Genomic DNA, 25,114 nt, shown 5'->3' with positions numbered 1-25,114 from the left:
CATGGCGTCATTTTGGTCCAAAAATACTTTCCCCCAAATTACTTACATTGGAAAGGATTGTCTGTAAATCATTTTATATTTTTATTTCGGCCTATATAAACTACCCAGTACGAACACTTTTTTGTTGCCATTAATTCAATCATTAGGTTTTAAAAGTTGAAAATTGCGCTGGATTGAACTGTAATGATAAAGTTAATGTTTAGTGCTCACATATTGATGACAGTCAGCTATAGACAATGGCTATGACTGTATTCCTAACTTAATGGCTGCTGGGATACATAGACAGCTCTACTGACAGCATTTCAGAAGACAGAAGTTGGAGTGATTATTGGATTGATGTTTTTTCATCTTTGTGACCTTTTTTTTTTTACCCAGACCACTCTTCAGAACCTGTCGGAGGACATCCTGGCTGTGATGGACAATAAGAACCCATCCATTAAGCAGCAGACCTCTCTGTTCCTGGCCCGCTCCTTCAGACACTGCACTCATACCACGCTGCCCAAGAGCGTCCTTAAACCCTTCTGTGCTGCTCTCGTCAAGGTGGAAATAACTGAACTCTATTAATACCAATCATCATTTTAGCTAATGCTGTACATGGTAATAATACATACGTTGTTTCTTATAGCATATTGTCAATATAGGACTGAGATGAAAATAAGGTTAGGAAAGCATAGTTTAAAAGTAGCAGTACTGCAGTCCGGGAGTAGAAGTGATGTGCTGATGCTATCAGTGCTATGAATAACATTCAAAAGATTCCAAGGTTTTATTGAGGCATCTCCATCACTGAGGCCGATGCGATGCGCATCTCGACATGTTGCCAACGATACGATACATTAACGATACATTTGAAGCACCAGGTGATGGGTGATTCACCCCTGTTGCGATCAGAGGTCGCGTTAACCCAATATTTTTACGGAAAAATCTGAAAGCAGTCTGTCATTTTGACAGATTAGAACAAACTCGGAATAGCGCTAAAGTTTCCCCGCAGCGAGGCTCCGGTGTTATGCCGTGTTATGCATGCCCTCCAAAAGGGAAATGATACTGTTTCCAAACCGTACTTTGCCGTACAAATCATTGAAATGTCTGAGTTTTGGCTTTACGCTGTGCGCGCTCCCGCGAGGTGCAGTGGGCATGCATAACACGGCGCATTTTGTTTTATTCCTTATATGCAGCAAATCATAAATTAACAAAAAAGTGGTTCACATATTTGGTTCTCTCTATAGTACTGCGCATCCCATCATGCTGTTTCTTTTTACCTTAAAAAAAACAAACACTTGGACCTTTCACAAACTGGCCTTTTCACAAGTGTAATAGTGTTCACTGTCTCCAGAGTACAGTTCAATGTTATAACACTTCACAGTTAAACAATTTAAGGATGCATTGCCTATGGTTAAGAATGTGCAAATAACAACTACCATAGTGCAATGCCCTTACAGCTGCCAGCCTGATGTGCTTAACACTCATCCATAGGCTAACTCACCAGTGAGCAGAAAGCAGTGGTTTATATATGAACAATAAAGAAAAGAACCTTTCACAGACAGGTATTTCATAACTGCTTACAGTGAGGAAGACATTCAGACTATTATTGGCCGTCACAGGCTGCTGTAAACTAAACACCACTCTCTCTGACAGAACACCTCACTGAGTGATTTCACTCTGTCTAACTTTCAGGTTTCTCTTTTCAGACGCAGACCCCATGTCGCCTCTTTATGTGCGTCGCTAAGTTCCTCGTACTACTTGTGTACTTTAAAGCGGCTCGGCATCGTTTACAATTTGCGAGCGATTTTTCAAGTTGACCGTCTTTCTTGAAAAATCCGAAGTGTTGCCAAACGATTGATTTGTAGGTATTTTTCTGTGCGCTGTGTTTCTCTTTCTCCTCGACTTCCATGTTTGTTAACTGTGACACGGCTCCTCCGTAGTGCGAAGCAAAGGTCGTCTCTGCTGAGTGCTGACAGGATGAGAGGATATTATATGAATGATTCGTTTTTCTACCGATGCAAAGACGCTACAATCGATGCATCGCGAGTTCAACCCAAACTGTAGCCGATGTGCACTCTTTCAACCGGTGCGCTCGCATCTTGAACGTTTATGCCGGTGCACCGATGTGAATCTTAACATCCCTAATATGCACAGTAGTTACAGTGTAATTATGACAATTTAAGTCCCAGGCTCCTTCAACAATGCAACAGAAATATATGTAAGACATAAAACAATACAAAACAGAAAAGAAAATGAGTAGAAATAAAATAGTCCAAAACAATTGTAGTAGTGCATTGTGGCTGCAGACTCAATAAACAGGATATAGGATTCTTTTTGGCAGTTCATCGTAACAAAGTAGAAACACACTTTATTTCCAATGTTATCATTTAAAAGCTTGTATCTACTCTTCTCTTTCACCACCTCAGCAAGTGAATGACTCCGCTCCAGAGGTGCGTGATGCAGCCTTTGAAGCTTTAGGGACGGCCATGAAAGTGGTGGGGGAGAAAGCTGTGAATCCTTTCCTTTCTGATTTGGACAAACTCAAACTGGAAAAGGTAAGGATCAGTAGAAAAAGGAAGAAGGGAGTGAAATCGTTCATCAGCTCGAAATATCTCCTCACCACTGTCCTTTTGTTTCATGTGTTACCAGATAAAAGAGTCTGCTGATAAAGTGGAACTTGCTGGTAAAAAGGGTGCAGGAGGGGAAAAGAAGCCAGCAGCTAAAGCCCCTCCCCCTGCTGAAGCTCCAACCAAATATTCTGCCCCACCTAGAAAGGCCCAAGCTGCGGCCAGCAAGGTATGTTCAGAATATTGCACAACCAGTAAACTAAAATAATCAAAATAAATATTTGTCACCTGGTCCTACCTGAATGTTGCTGCTTGTTATGACCTAAAGAAACTTAGTGACATGTAATTGTATTGAGTGTTGGGTCTCTTTCTGCAGTCATCAGCAGTTCCATCTAAGAAAGGCAAACCAGCCTCTACAGCGGGTGGAAAATCAAAGAAGACCCCTGAAAGTAAAGATGTCATCGAGACGGAACTCTCTGTAAGTCTGCATGAATTTATCTTGGAGTTTAGGCTTCTTTTTTTTTAAAGTTGCGTCACCGTAATATTAAACAACCTCTGCTCCTCCTAAGCCTTTCACATTGACATTCTGGCACTTTGGTAGTTCTTCCTTTCTGCAGTACAAACATCAGGAGACTCTACTGGTTTTGTCTTTCCCTCAAAGAGATGTATTTCATCTGTCGCCGAAAAACACATTACATGACGTTCGATTCTGGTTTCCACTGACATGGCTTACTCGGACACTTAATAGTTATTATTCACACTGTCTCTGAATTTATACTACAGAAGAGATTAAGCAGTATCAGTATATTGCCATTGAAACTTTTGTTTTTAATTTTGTGTTTACTTGTCAGGCTGAAGCGTGTGAGGAGAAGGCAGCCGGTGTACTTCCTGCTTCCTGTATGCAGCAGCTAGACTCAGCCAACTGGAAGGAGAGACTGGCATGTATGGAGGAGTTTCAGCGGGTGAGGTCTTTATTTCTTTCTTGATGACTGCTAATTCTGTCATGCTCCAGCAGATGTCCCTACAAGATATGGTTTAGTGCTGCTACATCCAAATAATTGAGGAATTAACCGGCATTAAAAAAAAAGGGCAATTATTATGATCATAGATAAATCATTGATTTCTTTTTTTAAAGCAAAATACCAAATGTTCTTTTACTCCAGCTTCTCAAATGTAAGAACAGGGGGCTTCCTCGGCTCTGCTTGTCATATTAAGGTAACGTGAATATCTTTGGGTTTGGTGAAATATAACAAGCATTTGAAAGCTTCACCATTGACTCTATTGTTATGGGTATTTTGACTATTTTTGCAAATATATTAGACAAAAAATCTGCATGTAAAAACATGAATTTATTGCAGCCCTACAGTGCACTAAACTAAATATTGAAACTGTGTCATGTCATTTTCTTATCAATTGTTGAAAAAATATGTATATTGGAAACATTTGACCTTTTTTTTTTAAGCACCTTCTTTTTTTGGCACGACAAGCGATGCCAAGTAGTTCAAGTTTTTGAACGCAGAAGTGCATACCGCTTATCACAACAGTCCACTGCAAATAAAGAGGAGAAGATTAACTTCTGAAGCGTCACTACCTGTTATAAAATAATTAGGGCCGGGACTCGATTAAAAAAATTAATCTAATTAATTAGAGGCTTTGTAATTAATTAATCGAAATTAATCGCATTTTTAATCGCATATAAATATTTGACCTGAGAACAGTGAGAAGCAATTTTTTTCACATGGATTTTAGTATACCATGAGGCGCATTCACACCGCAGTACTTTTCCCACAAAGGTTCATGAGAACTTAGTTCATGAGAACAAATGAAGCCGCTGACGTCACTTCTTCTTCTTCTGCTTTGGGTTTACTGGCAGGCCGCAAACCACTTCACGGCGTATACTGCCGCCCGAAGTCCCCGGCCGGAAGTCCCCGGAGTTGGGGACTGGCTTCAGTAGAAGCTGCTGGGAGTCCCAGCAGCTTCTACTGAAGCCTTCCGAGTAAATCGCCAGAACGCCGACACCTCCTCATCTCCACCGCTCCCATGTTTTATTTTGTGTTGCCATAAGTTAGTCTCTCTGCGTTTCTGCGATGGGCTAATGCTAATGCTAATGCGAGGATAATAAAATGGCGGCTTCACCAAACTTTTTGGGAGTTTTACGGGGCGTGGTTTGCAATCCGCCCAGCCAATCAGAAATATAGCTCTTTTCTCACAAGAGAGCCGTACGAAAGTCCCTGCTCTCTAGCAGCTCTCTGCTCTCTAGCAGGGACTTTCGTGGGGGGTAAAAAGGTTCTCATGAACTAATTTTAGTACCGGCTCTTTTTGGTGTGAACCATAGACTGTATGGTGTGAACGCGATAAAAGAGGCTAACGTCCACGCTAGCTTCCACGCTAGCTGCTATATGTTTTGCATTGAGGTGATACTTGAGGCTTGATGTGCTGCGGTGATATGCGAATTCCTTTTTGCATAATTTGCACACAACCGTGCTCTTATCAACGCTTCCATCCGTCCGTTTTTTAAAACAACATTTCCCACTGTTGTTCACTGTGGTTTGTTGTTGTCTGAAGTCATGAACGTTAGTTGGTGCTCCAGTATAATCGGTACGCCTGAAACTCATCCAGTGAGAAACGTTCCGCGGTGCAAAAATAAGTGCGATTAAAATGCGTTAATTTTTTTAACGCGTTAATTTTTGTGTAATTAATTAATCTTAATTAACGCGTTAAAGTCCCGGCCCTAAAAATAATATGCATTAATATTTAACTATTCATTTGTTTATGCTTTAAGGCTGTCGAGAGCATGGATAAGGCGGATATGCCGTGCCAGGCTCTGGTCAGGATGTTGGCCAAGAAACCAGGTTGGAAGGAGACCAACTTCCAGGTAAGTGTCTCTGCCCGTAACAACGGAGTGTTGGAATGTAACATTTCCTCCAAGCAACGACTTTTGCCTAGGAAGCACAGAGACGAGATATAATTTCCTCTCAAGCAACATCCAGACAGTGCAGTAATCTGCTGTTAAATATACTTAAGTGTATTTTAGGAGGGGCGATATGACAATGTATACTGTAGAAATGTGTCTACCATTAGAGTTTTTCATATATTCTACCATTCAATATTTTTTGCTATGATGTTATAAGATTAATGGAATGTTAACGTATGTCAAATCTAATGTGAAGACTTAATAGAAATAACAAAAGAAAACTAAAATGTGTTTTTTGCTGAAAGATAGAAGAGTACCTATCTCCCAGAATAACAACACATTATCACATTATCATTATTAACACATTATCCACGACACAGGTTAAAAATGAATATAACAACGGTTGCCTATTTTTAAGTGGGAGTTTAATTGGCAACCAAATACAAAATAAAAGGAAAGATTCAATATCAAAATATTTTATTCAGACTTCCGGTGGCGCGATCGTGAGGATGGCAGCATGATAATTAGCTCCCGACTGGACTACCAAATACATTACATGTTACTTGTAACCCCCCCTTATAATTTAGAAGATTTACTTTGAAAGTGTTTATCAACACATAATAATGTCAGGGGCGGAAGAAAATAACCTTGGAATGGCCTTAAGAAGCAAAAGAAAGGACACGGACATGAAAGATGCTAGCTGCGGCCACAAGGCTAACGGCCCGTCTACACTACAGGCATCGAAAAATGCTTTCAACGCTTCGCCCATTCATTTGAATGGGGTGACGTAGAAGATTTTAAAACTTCGCCGAACTGCATTGTGGGGAGCATGGCTTTGCAAGCATCACGAGCATCTATCGGCATCAAAAGTTGAACAATGTTCAACTTTTGAGGCTCGATGCTTGGCATCAGCCAATCAAATCCCGCGTATGCAAATCTGACAGTACAAGCGCTAGCCAATCAAACCGCGTGTATGCTGGGAGAGACTACGCAGGTAATTTCCTCATATTCAAAAAAAATGGAGGGAAAATTGATTATAGCGGTAGTGAATCACCCGGTGCTGTATGATCAGTCTCTGTTCATCTACCGGGATACAAACCGGAGGAGCGAGGCATGGAGGGAGGTGGCAGAGACAGTGGATGAAACTGGTAGGTTTTCGCCTATTTGGGGATTTTATATCCAGTTTACTTCGTTTTAACATTGCTATTGCTTTGTATACCGGGGGCGGGCGGGAGATTCCTGATTGGTTGTTGGTCGCCTTGGGCGCGAGAAATCGCCAAGCCTCAGACACGCCCAGCTTCAAGATTTTTTGATGCCTGTAGTGTAGACGGGCCGTAAGGCTATGCTAGGAGAAATGGCGTCGTTAGCCTCCATCCGTGACGCCATAAACGAAACCATGACCAAAGTCATATCTGACCTTAAAAACAATATCTCCATACAACTGTCAGAATTCCAGAGCAGTTTTCAACAGGATATTAAACAACAACTAGGTGATATGAGGACAGACATTAACCAGAAGATGGAGGAAGCTACGAGGAAAATTGAAGCTACTTCGCAGCGAGAGGTGAAAACTCACCGAACTTGAAGGATACTCGCGTCGCAATAACATTCGGATCTATGGTATCATCATGGAAGGAGCGGAAGGGACCTCAATGGTTATATTTGCCAATTGAAAAATATTTTCATTGCCCCTGAGGAATGGACAAATATCGCAGATGCTGCAGCACCCCCCCCTTCCTGAGTCCATTCGCGATGTCTCGCAGACCCCACGCAGCAAGCAGGAAATGAACCCATCCCACACTGTCCGCTCCTCGCAGCAGCGAGCCGCGTAACGTCCCGCCAACACGGCACCCAGACCCCACGTAGCATTCTCATCGGTTTGTCCTTACTGGTGTCATTTTCTGGTTGCTAACAAACGCCATTGTAACACATAATCACTGATGTTCCGCTGTAACGGTGGTGGACTCGGAACAGAACAGATTGTGCAAGCTGACCAATCAGAGGACACTGGGCTCCAAGAAGCCGTTTAGGACAGAGAGTGAATACACATACTATACAGAGATGCTGTATGAGAAACCAATGTGAGTTTGGAAAATTGAACAATGTAAATCTATTCTAGTAGACCTCAACAATGGAATTATGATCAGTAGAAATGGCCAAGTCATGGGACCTTTAAGTAAACAATGATTGTTACAATTGTACTTCGTGATGGCCTCCTCGTGACCCCTTAGTTATAGCCTTGTTTCTTATTTGTTTTATTTTGAATTGTCTTTGTTGTTTGATGTATTTTTGTTATCTGTTCCCTCTAACTTAACCAGAGGGTTGTGATATGCATGTTACTTTGAGGTATTGTATGCAAAATGTACCATTGTCCCGGAGTATACTTTTATCTGATGTACTTGCTACTAGGGGTCGACCGATTATTGTCCTGGCCGATTATCGAGGCCGATATTCCGCATTTTACAGATTATCAGTATTATATTTTTAAAATCAAATTGCCGATACAACTTTGGCTCTGATGCGGCCGTTTCTCTGGCTGCAGTCACCACTGTTCACGAGCAATGTCCCACCCACAGCGCTATCTGATAGGCTATTACTGAAGTGTCAATCGACACTGAAGATTTTCCGGGCTGCAGCCAGCCAGAGAGGCGAGACCTTCTCAAATTACAGGCAGGTGCGAAGAACGCAGACAGAGGCAAGCAGCAGCAGTGAGCGGCAGAGCCATACACGTGTTTCGAAGGTAAATCAGTTGAAAGCCGAAATTCAATAAACATCCCAATCCCCTATGCCGAAGTTGCAAAAACACCACGATCTTATGATCCAATTCTATCAGTTTCCCAGTTACAAAGGGGGGGGGGGGGGTGTAGCATCTCGCAGCAGAGAAACTGTGACGCGCTGGGACGGCTGCCAGTGGAGCGTCGCAGCAACTCTGCTTTCTGCACCGCAATCTGGTGCTGCTGAATTGGGACTACTAATACCTCATTCACACCAACGCAACTCCGGTTCAAGCTCCGTGCTAGAGCTTTTCAGGTTCAGAACCGGTTCTTCGGTTTAGCTCCGGCTCTTTTCACACTGCCCAGAGTCCGACTGGTGCTGCATCATTGCGTCATCGTTTACGTCATGACGTAACTGTTTGCGTGCCTGCTTCATAAAGCCAAACCGCGCGGAAACCCCTCACAACTCACACCGACAACAACAATGGCCGATTGTGCTCCAGCTTCCTCTGTACCTCTTCGGAAGACCAGATTCCCCAGTAGGTAGCTGGTCTTTTCAGTGGACCACTGCTGCTTGTTAAGTTTCTCCATCGTTGTGTACAAACTGGATACAACGCCGGCTTTTTGTTGTTGTTCAGGAGTTGATCCCGCCCCTGCCCCCGCCTCGACGTAAGCGTGATGTATGTGGTGCTTTAGCTCCAGCTGGACAATTTTTTGGTGCTTGAAACGAACCGGATTCCGGAGCTAAGAGGCTGCTCCGCTGCGGTGTGAACAGGAAAACTCGGTGCTTTTCAAGCTCCAGCTCCGAACCGGCCCTGAAACACTGTTGGTGTGAATGAGGTATAAATGAGTGAGACTCAAATATCAGAAGTTCAGAACAAGTTTTAGTAGTTTTTATTTAATTTTTACTTCATTTACTTTACTCAGGGTCCCAGAGAGGAAACCAGTTTTAAGATGTTGAAAAGTTCATTAAACATAAAAAGGCATTTCAAAGAAGTTGTGTTATTCTACATTTTGACACCAAGATTTTCTGATTTTACTGCAAATGTATATCGGTTCCAAATATCGGTTATCGGTCTCCTTGATTACTAATAATCGGTATCGACCTTGAAAAAGCCATATCGGTCGATCCCTACTTGCTACCATACTGTCTGTGTTTTCTTTCCTGTAAAACCTGAAAATAAAAATGAAGTTACAAAAAAAAACAACGTTTTGTTCTCATTTTCACAGTGGCTACAGTGTAGTTGTTAGCAATGTTAATCTAAAGTCCTTGAGCTACCAACAGTGCAATACAATATACTCTTTCAACAATCTTTTTTCTTTTTTTTTTACTGTTAAGCGAGTAACGAGCCCATAGGGGAGGGAAGGTGCCCGTAATGATGTTTTCTCCCTGTGCAGGTGATGCAGATGAAGCTGCACATCGTGGCTCTCATAGCTCAGAGAGGACAGTTTTCAAAGACCTCAGCCTCTGTGGTTTTGGACGGCTTGGTGGACAAGGTTGGAGACGTCAAATGTGGTGAAAACGCCAAAGAGGGACTGACTGCTATTGGGGTGGCATGCTCACTGCCTTGGACTGCAGAACAGGTGTGTATCCCGTTTCTCTAGGCAGGACACAACTTTTTTTGTAAAATCTCAAGAGTGATCGGCTACAGTAGGGTCGATGATGGATATACCAGGGTTTTGTCTAAACCGGGTAACAGGGGTGCTGCGCCCACTTTTTCGTAACATTTTAAACGGATGCCAGAAAACAATAATTGTGTTTGTTAAAAACTGTAAAATGACTCCAAAAAAAATAGACCGCCAGACGGCAGAGACGGCTTTGTTTTCACGTAGCTCCAACGTCTCGCCGTTGTTTACATCTGCGGCGCCATCTTGTATATGGGCATCAAGTTATTGCGAGAATATATATCTTATATACAAGATCAGCGCCACAGTATTGCCCTCATACCATATTTGTATAGAAAAACCCCTGCATACTGTATTAACACACTCTGTTTATTTGTCAGGTTGTGTCTATGGCATTTGCACAAAAGAATCCTAAAAACCAAGCGGAGACTCTCAACTGGCTGGCTAATGCCATGAAGGAGTTTGGCTTTGCTGGGTAATTTGAAGTTCTTATTTACATGCTCATTATTTATCAAAACATAAATATATGAGGTGTCATGGTTTTTAATGGCGTTTTTATAAAGTTCCAGAATATTTTTTTCAGTTAGTCATTTTTACTTAAGAAGAGACACAACTTGCACCTTAATGGTATCTGATGACCTCTGACCACCCGTCTCTCAGTATCAATGTAAAGGGCTTCATCAACAACGTGAAGACGGCTCTGGGAGCGACTAACCCTGCAGTGCGTACGGCTGCCATCACCCTGCTGGGAGTCATGTACCTGTACATGGGTGCTCCTCTTCGCATGTTCTTTGAAGATGAGAAGCCTGCTCTCCTGTCACAGATAGACGTCCAGTTTGAAAAGGTAGGGACTTGGTGTGTGGCTCAGGAATACAAGAGATCAAGGTTTTATTCCTGTTATACATTGGTAATAAAAACTGAAATAAGGACTTTTCTCAGCCCTCTGTTATCTCGTCAACAAATTATAAGGACATCTATTTGTGTGGGCATCTCCCTCGCAGATGCAGGGCCAGTCTCCACCAGCTCCCATCAGATTCACCAAGAAGTCAGCGTCAGCGGAAGACGAGGAGGGTGATGAAGCAGAGGAGCAGGAAGAAGATGTTGGAGGAGGAGGAGGAGGAATGGACATCATGGACCTGCTGCCCAGAACAGATATCTGGTAACCAAACACTCACACCTTCAGTGACACTGCACAAAGACTACAAGGTTTAATTATTCTTTTTGAAGTGTGAATCCGATGATAACAAATGAATAATCGTAATTCTTGTTTTATTTTCGACACATTCTCAGCCATTAATATGATGTTTTCTGTATGAATCCAAAAAACCTGAAATAGATTTGTCCACAGAATATAAGGTGATGCTACTATTGGTTTACCTGCACATAGAATAGTTGTTCAAAGAACATTTTGACAAGGAAATCATTAGAAACGTGTTGTCTTACCATTTAACAATACCACAGAGTGTATTTACCTGTCCCTTTTATCTCTTTGTTAACTGCTCAAGTTGTAAGACACTGTTCTCATCTCATCTCTTTTCTTTCCCATCTTTAGTGACAAAATCACATCTGATCTGGTGTCTAAAATTGGTGATAAGAACTGGAAGATCAGGAAGGAGGGTCTGGATGAGACTGCAGCCATCATCTCAGAGGCCAAGTTCATCACCACAAACATCGGAGACCTGCCACTTGCCTTGAAAGCACGACTCAGTGATTCCAACAAAATCCTGGTTAGTGAGAGAGCAGGGTTATCCTGTCCATTAAGATTTGAATATTATGCTAGAACGCCATCGAACAGAACTAACTGCTTTCAAATAAAGTGAAACTAAGTCCATGTCGACAGCATATTGTCACTTGTTTAATTTGATTGAGACGATTAAATTACTTTCCTTTCACTACCATGTACACATGCAGTACTTTGGAGTTTTGATTGGTTTCCCTTTCAATGAGCATCATCAACAACTGAGTAAAGCCTTGTACTGAAATGTATCAATTTTTGGAAAGTGTGAACTCCTGCCCTAAATATCTATTAGTTCGAGTTTAACTAGAGTAGAGTTAAATGTTTCTTACATGTTTTTTGTCATATTTGAGATGTTTGATGTTATATCGATGTGTTTTTTTAATTTTTAGAAGCACAATATCACTCAAGTATTTCATTCTTAACGAAGGATTTAAAAACTACTTTTCACAGTAATAGAATATTAAAATGGCAGTAATGTTTGGTCTCCAGGTGCAGCAGACCCTGACTATCCTTCAGCAGCTGGCTGCAGCCATGGGACCTGGACTCAAGCAGCATGTCAAAACACTGGGAATGCCTATTATCACTGTACTTGGGGACAGCAAGGTATTGTGCACATTCACTCAAATCAGACGGACACTCACCACAGTAACACACCTATGTGTGCACATTCAACAGCAATGGCAATGTATTGATAGCATTGAGATGGACAGAAATTAGTAGGGATGGGTACCGAGCCCCGGTGTTAAACGGGCCCTGGGACGGAATTATTAAAGACAGTGGTAACGTTAAAGTCCGACGTTATCGGACTTTTTATCGGTACTGGAGACATTTCAAAAATACATGTCATATGTATTTTTGCTACACACACATTATATCGCAGTTTTAGTTTCACCAACTCCGTTTCTAATATGCAATAAGACTACAACATGCGTCTATGATGTATTTTCGAGCTTTCCAATCCAGACGAGATCTCTCTCTCCCTTCTGTGTGCGAGGGGGCGGGGCCGTTTGTAAAGGTCTCCTGACTGTGTTACAGACTGTCATCCTGGTTCGTGGTTACTCTGGGTTCTGTCTTCAGGACAGTGTTGGATTGTTTTGTTAATTGGATGGGACTTGATTGGATTCAATATTAGAGTAATTTTCTCGTGTGTGGGTTTGTTTAAATATATTTGGCCTTGTTTATGTGATTGAATGGTTTACTCGAATAAAAAGGTTGATGAATTATCATCTAATGATTTGTATGATGTTTTATTTATGTTAAAGGTCACTTTGAATGATTTTAACTAATGATAATGTAGAAAAACTAACCTTTTAAATTCGGGACGGTCCACATTAATTTCGGGACGGCTTAGATTGTATTTCGGGACGGTTCCGGGAGGATGGTGAAAAAGTTAGTCGAGAGCCCTGGTTACAGCAACCCCTAAATTAATTTTCAGCAAATCAAACATTTATCAAAACAAGTGTTCAGGCACTAAACATAACAGTACAACATTCAATGTTGTATGCTTTTCTTATGCTTAAACATTATACATGGTTAGCACAGGAAGAGCGTACTGATAATGGAAAATATTTTACATTTCTAAATGCAAATGATTGCAAACTGATGTGATGAAAAGAGTAAGATGAATCTGAATTCAAACATGTCTCCTGGGACAGTTTCGGGTCCCACGACTGATGATGGACATGTCTCTGTGTTCCTGTGCAGGTTAATGTAAGGGCAGCTGCCATGAGCACTCTGCAGGCCTGGGTGGAGCAAACTGGGATGAAGGAGTGGCTGGAAGGAGAAGACCTGTCAGAGGAGCTAAAGAGAGAGAACCCCTTCCTCCGACAGGAGGTGCTAATATATCTACTCTTTACTGTCTTGTTTGTGGAAGAAAATCTTGAATTCCTTGTCTTGTACCTTCTGGACCCAAAGTGACATATTAGGCATATTCCTGAGGTAAATCATGGTTCACACAGGGTTTTACAGAGTTACTGCCGGTGAACTTGTCTTTGAAGATTGCCATGTCCTTCGCTACGTCGCTTTAAAATGACCGCTCAGAGGAGAGGATTTAATTTCTCTAAACGCCTGTTGCTTCCACTCCTTTCTCCTCGGTTCCCCTCCTCGTCTCGCATCTCATGTGGGCGGGACTAAGACGTGAGGCAAGGAGTCGAGGAGGTTAAAACTGAAAAAGGAGAAGGGGCGTGTGTGTGTGTGTATATATTTTTTGTGTTTATCGAGCTTAAAAACAATTCATAGGCAGGCTATATGAAGAATGACCTCATCAAGGAATGCATATTTATATCTTATTGGGCCATAATATAAAACAAACGTATAACGCTCTCTTTATCCCCCAGGTGCTGGGCTGGTTAGCAGAGAAGCTGCTGACCCTGAGGACAGTCCCTGCGGACCTGATGCTGTGTGTCCCTCTCCTCTACGCCTGTCTGGAGGACAGAAACGGAGATGTGAGGAAGAAGGCTCAGGACGCCCTGCCGACCTTCATGATGCAACTGGGACATGACAAGATGGACAAGGCTGCTGGGAAACTCAAAGTACTGAAGCGATGATCGGGCTGTTGCTAGCAAAAAGCTCTGACTTCATGGCTCAAGCACCTTAAAAAGGTTGTGTAGTCTGCATTAATGAATGTCTCTCCTACTCCCTGCAGGCTGCCTCTAGGGATCTGGTGGTTGCCATGTTGGAAAAGGCCAGAGCAGTGATGCCAGCTAAACCTGCTGCCCCTGCCAAAGCTGGAGGGGGAAAAGGCTCTGCAGAGCCAAGTAGAGCTGCTTCAGGTATGTATGACATTACTATGAATGCCATTCAACTCGTTCTTACTACCACACTCTTACATTAAAACCAATTCTTAATGTAAAAAACCAATCCTTTTCATCTGACCTCGCTCTTTCTCTGGGAACATCGATGTACAAAGTATGTCGTGACATTCACAGTTTGATTACACACACCCCAGAATGCAATAAGTGTGAGATGTCAATTAGTTGCTCTTGTGCCTGGTAATTGTTTGTATTGTATTCACACAATGTGACCCATGCCTCTCCCCCGCAGCCTCCAGGCAGCCAGCTGGTGAGGACTCTGTGGACAGTAAACCTGAAGTTAAGAAGATCCGAGGAGGAGCGGCCACAAAGAAGGTATGATGGGATAACAACACACTAACTAAATATCAAAACTTCAGTGTTTGTGTAAGTCTTTGTTCTGCCTAATACATATGTAATGGCAGTGTAACCATTGTGAACATGACATTTCATTTAAGGTGCATCACACTGGAATATTTTATTTTATTAAAAAAGATAAAACTTCACACTTTCATTTGTGTTTCAGTTGATCACTTCTGTTGGCGAATAAACAAATACTTTCAAAAGAGTGTCCAATGCACAACCACTATGCGCACCATATTGTTTTTACAAGTCATTTCATGATGATGAAATGTAAATATGATGTGGTTTTTTTTACTCACCCAGCCTCCCTCCCCTCCCAAGGAACCTGTCCCTTCCCCTCCCTCCAAGGACAAGGGCAGTAATGCTAATAAAAAGCCCCCCAGCAAAGGGAAGGCTGCTGCAAGCAGTCAACAGGTAGATCTGTGCAGGTGTCCTTGTGATGAAACTCCTCTACATCAAACCCCCATGCTGCTCCTTATTAAAGCCAGCTGTGTGGAGCAGCAGACGTGGGCGGAGTTTCTCAGAGGATACTTGTTAGCCTGACGGATGTTAACCCCTGTCCCTTCTCTCTGCCCTGACCCGGTCGGATCTTGGCTCCGTCTAATCCTGTGTCTCTAATTACTAATAATGCCACTGAATACACAAATGTGTCACTAAATACACATGGATAAAGAGTATCTGGGTGATATGAGTAATGCACATGTTTCAAGCTTTTAACATGTAATGTGTGCTGACATAATAATATATGAAGGGCCGTGTAGGCCAAAATTCAAACTCCCCTCGCACACACACTACTGAAAACATCTGGCCTTGCACACACACTACTGAAATACTCTCACATTCACTACTGAACACCTCACACACACACTACTGAAAACATCTGGCCTTGCACACACACTACTGAAATCCTCTCACATTCACTACTGAACACCTCACACACACACTACTGAAAACATCTGGCCTTGCACACACTACTGAAATCCTCTCACATTCACTACTGAACACCTCACACACACACTACTGAAAACATCTGGCCTTGCACACATACTACTGAAATCCTCACACACACACTACTGAAAACATCTGGCCTTGCACACATACTACTGAATCCTCACACACACACTACTGAAAACATCTGGCCTTGCACACATACTACTGAAATACTCTCACATTCACTACTGAACAACTCACACACACGCTACTGAAAATTAACGTCATACACACACTATTGAAATCCTCTCACATTCATTACTGAACACCTCACACACACACTACTGAAAATTAACCTCACACACACACTCCTGAAAAACATTTTACTGAAAGGTTCTCAGTAGGGAATGTGCATGTGTTTCACCTATGTGTGTGTGAGGGGATTCTTGATGTAACGGAAGTCATTCTAATGTAACGGAAGTCATTCTAATGTAACGGAAGTCATCTGCTGGTGGTCTCTTTGCTAGCCCCGTTAGCTTCATTAGCTCCAGGCTACTACTCGGACGTGTTTGTTGTGTTGATGCCTGGTGGAGTATTCTTCATTGAAATATCGCACTTATCTTATGGCTCTGCGGTTCAAACAGACCGTCTATGAATGCAGTTTATTCGGTAAGTGAAATTCAAGCACTTTATTTCTTACTTGTCTTTTTATTCAGCTAACAAGCGAGACGAAGCTACATCTGTGCTAACGATGCTATCCGTAGCATACAAGTTAAAACATAATGGAGAAGTGTAAAACATTAAGAAGGATTATACTGTAAAACATAAGGCTTCTCGGTGAGGTTGGTAAAATAAGGTCATGCTTGTACATTAGTTAGTTTGCTAGTTAGGTAACTGTATGCATTGTTATTGTTAATTTAAAATAGCTATGCTCGACGATGCAGACAGCTAGCGTCACATTAGTGTTGAAGAGCAGAGTATGAGATTAACCTCACTATAAGATCTGTGTATCTGAAAAATATGAATCTCACATTTCCAGTTGGTTCCAGAAATAACGTTGACGTAGATATTGCAATATGGTTTGTTGAGCTGGAGTTGATTGTTGAAGCTTACTGGTTAACGTTCATCATATTAAACGAACGAACCCAAACGTTGTTGTTTTTATTAATATTATTACCAATACTTACTTAGCATTTTATTATCATAACACTGGAGAAACCGACTTATTGTGGCAGCAGAACGTGAACATGTAACTTAATGCCTGCATTTGAGGACGAAAAATAGCTCAGTCAATGCTTTAGGGACAAGGAAATGATTTGTTTAAATATTAGATATGACGTTATGTGTGCTTCTGTGACAATGAAGCTTATTCATTGCATTACATTTGTTGAAGATGTTTGTCTTTTACCCTTACGTGTGTGTGGGCTTTGATATCCAGCACTTTTTTTTAAGGATAACAAAAAGATTATCACATGACATTTGCATGTAAAAACAAGTCTGTGACCAACACATTGTTACTTTACATATACATCTGTTTGTTTAAAGTTTCCAGGTGATGCAGACAGACCAGAGGATGCTGACCACGAGAGACAGACCTATTCCTAACATCAGTGAACTTCAGCATGGACTCAAAGGTACAAAGACTCCTTTCATACTGTACAAAGAATCGAGAAACGTTCTGGTTTAAATAGATAAAGTAACAACTATAATCAGCTTTCACATTTCAATGTATTTAAGGCAATTATTATTTTACATTGTGAGAATTGCTACCATTTGTCTCTACATATTGTCTGTGAAAGACGTGGTAAAAGTGGTTCTTGCAGTGAGACAACCGAGCAGTTGAATATTATTTAATAAGATATTTTAATGTTGATTAACTGCAGACTGTTCATTCATAATCTGATTATCTTTGTAGTACAAAGTGATGAATTAAAAAAACACATTAAAATTAAAAAAATACATTATTTCTACAGCCGCTAAATAAACAAACCTTTCATAAATAACACACTTGCTCTGCAATAATGTCATATGTTTCTTGTCATTTCTGTTAGGAAATGACATACCTGAAGGACACAACTGCCTCACCGTTTTCTCAGAGGGGCAAGAAGAAAATGAAAAGCTGATTTCAGATTAAAGACCAATACAGGACATTCACTAAGAAACTACACTTTTATTGTGAACACAAAGTCAAACAGGACCATCATTTGTTTGTGACAGCTGAGCCCAGTATGTGCTCACAGATGCAGTTAGGGGGTTTCTTCATCAGGCCTGGGCCTCCTCCCAGAGAAAGACCTCTCCACCTCAGTCCTCTCCAGCCAAACCCACAGACAGGACATCCGTCATGCTGAGGTTTCTCTCAAAGTCTCTGCACGCTGTCTCAATTGATCCACACTGTGAATATGAGGGGGAAATCCATCCATCCATCTTCTCCCGCTTATCCGTGATCGGGTCGCGGGGGTAGCAGTTCCAGCAGAGAGCCCCAAACTTTCTTTTCCCTGGCGACATCAACCAGCTCTGACTGGGGGATCCCAAGGCGCTCCCAGGCCAGCGAAGAGATATAATCCCTCCACCTGGTCCTAGGTCTACCCCTTGGTCTCTTCCCAGCTGGACGTGCCTGGAACACCTCCCTAGGGAGGCGCCCAGGTGGCATCCTAACTAGGTGCCCGAACCACCTCAACTGGCTCCTTTCGACGCGAAGGAGGAGCGGCTCAACTCCGAGTCCCTCCCTGATGACCGAACTTCTCACCTTATCCCTAAGGGAGACACCAGCCACCCTGCGGAGAAAACCCATCTCGGCCGCTTGTATCCGCGATCTCGTTCTTTCGGTCATGACCCATCCTTCATGACCATAGGTGAGGGTAGGAACGAAAATGGCCCGGAAGACCGAGAGCTTTGCCTTCTGGCTCAGCTCCCTTTTCGTCACAACGGTGCGGTAAAGCGACTGCAGTACCGCTCCCGCTGCTCCGATGAGGGGGAAATGTGTGTCATAAATGCTTTAGACAATAAGAAATATGAAGTTAACTGTAAGGAATGGCTCATTATTTTTTAAATAGACAAAACTATTACTGTATTTCAATATCTCATGTCTGAAAGTTTAATTTAAAAGAAGAAGAGGCCCCAAAAATAAAGATTGGTATATCAATAAATGTAGTTGATTTTGTCTTTTTAATTGTTTAAAGTAGATAGAACTGGTACTTAAGAGTTTGAATACAGTCTGGTTGCGGAGGAGGCACACAGGTAAGAGCATATAGCTACCATCACATGTAACTAAGCTTGACTTGAATTTATTAAAATTAAGTAACAGCAACAAATCAATAACAAATCATGCAAAAATGTGAATCTTTGCTGGATCCACTGTTGAATTTACCACATATTGTATGTTTTAGAAACCTTAAGGCATTTATAGATTTGTATGCAAGTAACATCCCAAAACTCAATACCTTAGATTATTATTGAAAGTTTTGTTGACTCACTTTGGGGTCCTTTTTATTTTAGAATCGTTTTTCATGAGACAGTCAATTTAAATATTTGTACTATGCCATATTCACATTCATTTGTAACACACACGTAAGGGTAAAAGACAAACATCTTCAACAAATGTAATGCAATGAATAAGCTTCATTGTCACAGAAGCACACATAACGTCATATCTAATATTTAAACAAATCATTTCCTTGTCCCTAAAGCATTGACTGAGCTATTTTTCGTCCTCAAATGCAGGCATTAAGTTACATGTTCACGTTCTGCTGCCACAATAAGTCGGTTTCTCCAGTGTAATGATAATAAAATGCTAAGTAAGTATTGGTAATAATATTAATAAAAACAACAACGTTTGGGTTCGTTCGTTTAATATGATGAACGTTAACCAGTAAGCTTCAACAATCAACTCCAGCTCAACAAACCATATTGCAATATCTACGTTAACGTTATTTCTGGAACCAACTGGAAATGTGAGATTCATATTTTTCAGATACACAGATCTTATAGTGAGGTTAATCTCATACTCTGCTCTTCAACACTAATGTGACGCTAGCTGTCTGCATCGTCGAGCATAGCTATTTTAAATTAACAATAACAATGCAGTTACCTAACTAGCAAACTAACTAATGTACAAGCATGACCTTATTTTACCAACCTCACCGAGAAGCCTTATGTTTTACAGTATAATCCTTCTTAATGTTTTACACTTCTCCATTATGTTTTAACTTGTATGCTACGGATAGCATCGTTAGCACAGATGTAGCTTCGTCTCGCTTGTTAGCTGAATAAAAAGACAAGTAAGAAATAAAGTGCTTGAATTTCACTTACCGAATAAACTGCATTCATAGACTGTCTGTTTGAACCGCAGAGCCATAAGATAAGTGCGATATTTCAATGAAGAATACTCCACCAGGCATCAACACAAAAAACACGTCCGAGTAGCAGCCTGGAGCTAATGAAGCTAACGGGGCTAGCAAAGAGACCACGAGCAGATGACTTCCGTTACATTAGAATGACTTCCGTTACATTAGAATGACTTCCGTTACATCAAGAATCCCCTCACACACACATAGGTGAAACACATGCACATTCCCTACTGAGAACCTTTCAGTAAAATGCTTTTCAGTAGTGTGTGTGTGAGGTGTTCAGTAGTGAATGTGAGAGGATTTCAGTAGTGTGTGTGTGAGGCTTAATTTTCAGTAGTGTGTGTGTGTGAGGTGTTCAGTAGTGAATGTGAGAGGATTTCAGTAGTGTGTGTGCAAGGCCAGATGTTTTCAGTAGTGTGTGTGTGAGGTGTTCAGTAGTGAATGTGAGGATTTCAGTAGTGTGTGTGCAAGGCCAGATGTTTTCAGTAGTGTGTGTGTGAGGTGTTCAGTAGTGAATGTGAGAGGATTTCAGTAGTGTGTGTGTGTGTGAGGTGTTCAGTAGTGAATGTGAGAGGATTTCAGTAGTGTGTGTGCAAGGCCAGATGTTTTCAGTAGTGTGTGTGTGAGGTGTTCAGTAGTGAATGTGAGAGGATTTCAGTAGTGTGTGCAAGGCCAGATGTTTTCAGTAGTGTGTGTGTGAGGTGTTCAGTAGTGAATGTGAGAGGATTTCAATAGTGTGTGTGTGAGGCTTAATTTTCAGTAGTGTGTGTGTGAGGTGTTCAGTAGTGAATGTGAGAGTATTTCAGTAGTGTGTGTGTGCAAGGCCAGATGTTTTCAGTAGTGTGTGTGTGAGGTGAGTTTGAATTTTGGCCTACACGGCCCCTCATAATAATACATTACATTTATAAAGCGCTTTTCCTGGTGCTCAAAGCGCTTAGGGTTATACATAAAAGTAATCAAAACGCTTGGAACATACATACATGCATGCATACAGACGAGAACAAATAGAGCAAGGTCACATTAAAAGGTTAAAGGTCACTCCACTGCATGTGTGTGTCCTTCTGAATGTGTGTGTTTCTTCTTTGGAATATTACCATCACATCAATGTTTTTGCAATGTGTGGCCTTCCCTGATATCTTTTCAGTATAACACTCCTTTTCTCCTGTTTTTACTCTCTGTGGCCTTACACATCTATTATGTCATCCAAAATTCGCATCACTTTTTACTTCACTCACTATCTGTACAAAGAGCCCGTGAATAAACATAATTTCACACAATTCTAAGTTCCCAGCGACTCCCTGACACTGATGTTACCTCCCATCAGGGTCCAGCTGGTAAGAAGCCCGCAGCCAAAATCCAGAAAGATGAGGAAGACAAGTCCGGGCCAATCTTTGTCCTCATCCCCAATGCTAAAGAACAGAGGATCAAAGAGGAGAAGCAACTGAAGGTATCTGACAGCCCCTTAACATGACATGTCCTGACTCCAGTGGCCCAGTTCAACAGTAGTTCCAAACTGTCTGAGGTATCAACTAGAACTGAAGGATACCCAATTTATTCGTGTGGGTATCAGCCCACAGTCGGCATAGTTTAACTAACTGGCTAAGAATATTTTAGTTCCCAAAACAGTTTTTAAGGTTATTACAAAGAAAACATCAGTTATTATGTTATTTGAAATCAATCACACACAGCTCACCTGAAATACCATGGTATTCAGTTTGACTCGTAATGTCTCTTTTGCAGATTTTGAAATGGAACTTCAACACTCCTCGAGATGAATATTTGGAGCAGCTGAAAGCCCAGATGTCCACCTGCTTTGCTAAGTGGCTGCAGGATGAGCTCTTCCACTTTGACTTCCAGAGGCACGTCAAGGCTATAGGAGTCATGATTGAGGTAGTGTTTGCTAAAAAAAACTAATTGCATTTTAGCAGAAGGAGACTAGGTTTGGTAATAAAGTCTATTTGTGTGACAGAGGATGGAAAGTGAGAGTGACGCCACCATCAGCTGTCTGGACCTCATTCTGAAGTGGTTCACCCTGAGGTTCTTCGACACTAACACCACAGTCCTAATGAAGGTGCTGGAATATCTCAAGCTGCTATTTGCCATGCTGAATAGAGAGGACTACCACCTGACCGAGTACGAGGCAAACTCCTTCGTCCCCTACCTCATACTCAAGGTGAGCACACATCACACTGGGTTCGTACAGTCATTAAAAACCTGGAAAAGTAATGGAAATTCCAGGCCCTGGAAAAGTTATAGAAAACAATATCTTTCCCAAAGTTTTGGAAAAGTCATGGAAATGTAACTAAAGTTGCATCAAATATAATTTATATTTTATATAATCGCCGAAATAGTAATACTATACTTTATATCATAACTTAGTACTTTTTTTGAGGTCACGTGCAACAACATTAACATTAACCTTTCTGTTGGTCGCTTGTTAGCAGACCCTTCACGTGATGGCAGAGCGAACAGGTACAGGCAGGGCCCATAGTGATAGCCCTATAGTTTAAATCTACTACCCACAAATAAACATGGACATGGGTTACTATTTTAAAAAAAAAAAAAAAGGTAAATGTATATAGGAACCTATCCATGTGATTTTAAGTGGGGGTGGTCCGAGGGCAGGCCCCCCTGGTCAGATTTTACATTACATTTTGGAGTTGAATGCATCAATCTGGTGCATTTTGAGGGGGAAATAAAGACACTAGATCTATGGAAACACCTATATGAAACAGAACTGTATACATTTCAATAATCATAAAATCATTGCCATAACCAATAACATATTTCCAATATGAAAAAACACTGATTTTTTTTTTGGTTTGGTTCATTTATAGTTGTGAGTGTGTGTGCTCCTGAACCAGCCTCTCCTGTCTCCCCCTGCTCCTCTTTGAGGCAGCAGCCTCTAGTTTTAGCTCTCAACAAGTTTTAAAATGGTATCTTACCTTTTTTCACCTAGTTAACTTTTATTTTGTATTCATGCATATTTTACTAATCACTACCCTCTCAAATGGAAATATGTGTTTACATAAATGGTGACCAAACCGTTTGAGACCCACTGAGAACTTAGACTAAGTTAACTATCTAAACACTGAGAGTCCTTTACCTCACCTGAGCTGAGGTTATCCCGAGCTTGAATGACACACAGAGACCAATCAAGGGCTTTGATTTATGATCTGTATGACAGTGGCCATGTCGGCAGGCCACATCATGTGGACAGCCAGTCACCCTGTGTGAGGCAGACCACATCATGTGGACAGCCAGTCACCCTGTGTGAGGCAGACCACATCATGTGGACAGCCAGTCACCCTGTGTGAGGCAGACCACATCATGTGGACAGCCAGTCACCCTGTGTGAGGCAGACCACATCATGTAGACAGCCAGTCACCCTGTGAGGCAGACCACATCATGTAGACAGCCAGTCACCCTGTGTGAGGCAGACCACATCATGTAGACAGCCAGTCACCCTGTGTGAGGCAGACCACATCATGTGGACAGCCAGTCACCCTGTGTGAGGCAGACCACATCATGTAGACAGCCAGTCACCCTGTGAGGCAGACCACATCATGTAGACAGCCAGTCACCCTGTGAGGCAGACCACATCATGTAGACAGCCAGTCACCCTGTGTGAGGCAGACCACATCATGTAGACAGCCAGTCACCCTGTGTGAGGCAGACCACATCATGTAGACAGCCAGTCACCCTGTGTGAGGCAGACCACATCATGTAGACAGCCAGTCACCCTGTGTGAGGCAGACCACATCATGTAGACAGCCAGTCACCCTGTGTGAGGCAGACCACATCATGTAGACAGCCATGAGGGGGGGGGGGGGGGGTGAAGAGCTCGACGCTCGACGCTCGTGAACTGTCAACAGGAGGGCGGGGTGAGCCTCGCTGCGGGGAAGCAGTGTGTGGACCTGTCAGCGTAACTTACATTAGGGATGCTCCGATCGCCAGTAATGAGTGACCCGACAGTGAAGAATAAATATATTTATAACTAGTTTAGCTTGTTCCAGAAGTAGATGAAATAGCTAAGTGTGTTAGGTCTAACTCATAATGTGTGTGGTGCTCCGCTCACCGGTCCGTCACAGCGGGTGGAGCTGCAGGATTTCTGCTTCACACACGTTGCATACCGCTATTTTATTGTCATTTTCGGACACCTTAAAATAATGCCAAACCGGTGAAGCCATTTTAGCGAGCTTGCTTTGCCGCGCACAGAGAAAAGGGTCATGTATTTTACGTCATGCAATCGGCTCTCGCGATCGCATGACGATCGATCGGAGCATCCCTGACTTACATGATGCCGAATTTAACAAACACATTTAAATAATTGGTTTAAACAGTATAATAATAAGGACGACCGTCCGTTCTGTGATTCTCCAGAACACACAGATGTCCAGTCCGCCCCTGTGTAGCATATTATTTCGATGAGAGATGAGCAGATCGCCACTGGGCTTTCAACTAAAGACACAGCCACGCAAAAACTGCGGCATGTGTACAGCTCCTTATGGGTACTGCAATTAGTGAAGTGCTTTCCTCCGTGGTGAAACGATCAGCACCACGGAGGAAAGCGGCAGAAAGTCGCCTGAAGTTAAAGAGAGCGGGGCTGCGTTGCGTGCATGGCTTCCTTCTGCAGGTAACGCGGAGACGCGCTCTGGCGGCGGTCTCGTTCAGGATCTGAAAATAACATTTTTATATTTTGCACACTTATTCCACTTATTCCTAGTGTGCCACTGGTTACGGTGCCTGGCACGCGTGCCAGGGGTTGCCGACCCCTGGTATAGATCTTGTACTTTTATTTCGTACTTTAGTAAAGTAGAATTACTCAGATCTTGTATAGAGCAAGAGTAGAATTACTCAGATCTTGTACTTGAGTAAAAGTAGAAGTACCAGAGTGTAGGAATACTCTGTTACAGGTAAAAGTCCTGCAATCAAAATGTTACTCAAGTATGATCATCAAAATATAGTTGAAGTAGCGACAGTAAAAGTAGTCATTGTGCAGTTTGGTCCATTTCAGAATAATATATATGATATGTTTTATAATTATTGATCATTAACCTGTTACGTTTTTTTTCACGAAACTGTATCTCAGGGCTTCTTAACATTTAACAACCTATTAATGTGTCATACCCACTTAACGGGAAGAAA

The 25,114-nt window shown here is 42.0% G+C and overlaps 1 protein-coding gene across 8 annotated transcripts in view; it reads left to right on the top strand.

Annotated features, from left to right (window-relative positions):
• ckap5 (cytoskeleton associated protein 5) overlaps positions 1–25,114 on the top strand; it is a 91,671-nt gene that overhangs the window by 32,454 nt on the left and 34,103 nt on the right. For 6 of the 8 annotated variants that reach the window (XM_034227039.1, XM_034227037.1, XM_034227035.1 and 3 more), the window contains 20 exons: positions 376–540; positions 2,406–2,534; positions 2,629–2,775; positions 2,923–3,024; positions 3,398–3,508; positions 5,329–5,421; positions 9,573–9,758; positions 10,181–10,275; positions 10,461–10,644; positions 10,802–10,959; positions 11,353–11,527; positions 12,028–12,141; positions 13,243–13,371; positions 13,875–14,069; positions 14,183–14,309; positions 14,581–14,663; positions 14,994–15,104; positions 21,291–21,413; positions 21,707–21,856; positions 21,936–22,139. In XM_034227039.1, the coding sequence (XP_034082930.1) occupies positions 376–540; positions 2,406–2,534; positions 2,629–2,775; positions 2,923–3,024; positions 3,398–3,508; positions 5,329–5,421; positions 9,573–9,758; positions 10,181–10,275; positions 10,461–10,644; positions 10,802–10,959; positions 11,353–11,527; positions 12,028–12,141; positions 13,243–13,371; positions 13,875–14,069; positions 14,183–14,309; positions 14,581–14,663; positions 14,994–15,104; positions 21,291–21,413; positions 21,707–21,856; positions 21,936–22,139 (2,781 nt within the window). The remainder of the gene's footprint in view (positions 1–375; positions 541–2,405; positions 2,535–2,628; positions 2,776–2,922; positions 3,025–3,397; positions 3,509–5,328; positions 5,422–9,572; positions 9,759–10,180; positions 10,276–10,460; positions 10,645–10,801; positions 10,960–11,352; positions 11,528–12,027; positions 12,142–13,242; positions 13,372–13,874; positions 14,070–14,182; positions 14,310–14,580; positions 14,664–14,993; positions 15,105–21,290; positions 21,414–21,706; positions 21,857–21,935; positions 22,140–25,114) is intronic. The other 2 variants (XM_034227036.1, XM_034227040.1) reach the window with 2 other exon arrangements.

This window comes from Gymnodraco acuticeps, unplaced genomic scaffold (genome assembly GCF_902827175.1).
Source record: "Gymnodraco acuticeps unplaced genomic scaffold, fGymAcu1.1, whole genome shotgun sequence".
NCBI lineage: Eukaryota > Metazoa > Chordata > Actinopteri > Perciformes > Bathydraconidae > Gymnodraco > Gymnodraco acuticeps.
The sequence above is the reverse complement of the archived record's forward strand: the minus strand, read 5'-3'. Positions and strand labels throughout refer to the sequence as shown.